The sequence below is a fragment of the Pterocles gutturalis genome, unplaced genomic scaffold (genome assembly GCF_000699245.1).
Source record: "Pterocles gutturalis isolate BGI_N339 unplaced genomic scaffold, ASM69924v1 scaffold3728, whole genome shotgun sequence".
Classification (NCBI taxonomy): Eukaryota; Metazoa; Chordata; class Aves; order Pterocliformes; family Pteroclidae; genus Pterocles; species Pterocles gutturalis.
The window spans coordinates 4719-6817 of record NW_010120182.1 but is presented as its reverse complement, the minus strand read 5'-3'; the positions used below and the strand labels follow the sequence as shown (position 1 = coordinate 6817).

Below are 2099 nucleotides of genomic sequence, written 5' to 3'. Positions count from 1 at the left end.
GGGGTGTCCGGGCGGAGGGACCCGCTGCTGGGGCAGGGGAGTTTCGGGGGGTCTGTCGGTGTAGCGCGGCCTTGGCGGGGTTTGTGGCAGTCACTCAGTTTCATTGGAAATGCCGGCACTATCACGGCTTTATTTTGGTTTCTTTAAATTTGAACTCTTAGAGGCTGTGCTGGTTTTGTTTTGTTTATTTGTACTTCAGTTTGTCCTTTCATATGGAGCTCCATGGGCTCTGCTCCAGAGTAAGTGGCTGAGGTTTTTGTTGGGTTGCCCCAGGAGAGCTGGGGGGTGCTGGAAAGCTTGCTGCTTCTGCACCTTGCAGCTGTAGTATGAAATCCAGGAAACCAACCTGAGCTTTGCACTGCCTGGTCTGTTTTACAGGAGTAAAGGCCCATTTGCCTCTTGGGACCAAAAATGTAGATCAAGGCGTGTGCCAGTATCATGTTTTTAAGTTACTAGTAAAAGGCCTAGCTTAATTAGCTCAGAGCATGCCCTCTTCCAGTATAGCAGTTAGTAATCAGACACCTTTGTCCTAAGTGTGTCTTCTTGAGCTTGAGACACCAAATGAATTTGGAAGTCTGAGAGCATTGTTTGACATACACAATGTTACTTAGCAAAACAGGGATCCCGTATGGGGGAGATGTGTACACCTACCTATCAAGAACACCTTCCACTTATTGGTTATGTTTTTGCTATTGCTACTTGCAGCTACAGTGATACAAATTTTACTGGTATTGGTATCAAGTTTTGTTTAATGATACTTCAGACACTGACTTCTCTAAAGACTTTTAAGTGTTCCTGAAAACTTACAACTACAAAACCACTGTATCACAAGTTGAAGTTTGAATGAGTAAGAGAGAAGAACATTAAAGCTACAACACTTCCTAACCATTTTCTTTCTGCCTTCTCTTTCAGGAAGATTAAGACGCACTGTGCGGAGCCATTTACTGAGTACTGGACCTGCATTGACTATACCAACTTGCAGGAGCTCCGTCGATGCCGAAAGCAGCAGGCAGTGTTTGATAACTGCGTGCTGGAGAAGTTGGGATGGGTGAGACCTGATCTGGGACAACTCTCTAAGGTAACTTCATACCTTTTTGCTCAGACAGCCAGATTCTTCTCTCCCTTCTTGTGGATGTTTTTTCCAGACCAGGTCTCAAACTCTTCTCCTGGCCAGAAGGTGGTTCATGAACTCAACACGGGAAGCTTGTGGACTTTAATAGAAGTCAGGAGTCTGTCAGTGTTCTCCAGGGTTGCTTTTCCAAAAGACTTGCACTTTTCTTAGGCAATGCCACTTACTCTTACTTTTTTGCTTTTCTTAGCACAGAGACCTTTAGGAGTGCAGCTCACACACATGTAGAACTGCTCTGTAGTTATGAGTGATATGCCCTTCCCCTCCCTCTTTTTAGAAGTACCCTGGAGATAGGAGCTCTTACCAGATGAACAATGTGTCTTTAGCGTCGTTTGGTACTTCTTTGTAGTTCTTCCTTTAAGTTCTGACTCGATCTAGCTTTTTTTGTTAAATGCTGCAAGAAGTCACATAATCTTTGTAGTTCTTCCTTTAAGTTCTGACTCAATCTAGCTTTTTTTGTTAAACGCTGCAAGAAGTCACATAATTTCTTCTTTTTACTTACTAGGTTACGAAAGTGAAGACAGACCGTCCTATGCCTGAGAATCCCTATCACTCTAGACCCAGACCAGAGCCAAATCCACCCATTGAAGGGGAGCTGAAGCCTTCTCCATTTGGCAGTAGGCTCTTTTTCTGGTCCTGGTAAAGTGGGCAGACTGTGCTGTAACTAAAGTGCAAAGATGTATTGCTTGCAAATGTAAATTGTACATTGTGCGTCGGGTGTAACAATGATTAAAGAACCTCAAACTGTTACATGGTTTAGTAGACTTCTTTAAACATACTCACACATTGTAGTAACTAATGTGTTTCCCTGTTCTGCACAGTGCTCTCTGCACTCGTACAGCCCTTAGGACCATCTGAACACTAGTAATGTTTTATTGATGGTGACTACCAGGCTTGTCCGAGATGTGCATAGTTGTAGCTTGAGTCTTCGACTGTTGCTTCAAACAGTCAAGCACTGGCGCAAGACTTT

General features: G+C 43.8%; 1 protein-coding gene across 1 annotated transcript; it reads left to right on the top strand.

The window, feature by feature from the left end:
• Positions 1-852: 852 nt before the first annotated feature.
• NDUFA8 (NADH dehydrogenase (ubiquinone) 1 alpha subcomplex, 8, 19kDa) lies at positions 853-1837 on the top strand (the record flags this gene model as incomplete). Its single annotated transcript, XM_010076785.1, has 2 exons — positions 853-1078; positions 1635-1837. Coding segments are annotated over 2 exons (364 nt in total), but the record flags the coding sequence as incomplete, so codon positions are not given.
• Between the last annotated feature and the right edge of the window lie 262 nt (positions 1838-2099).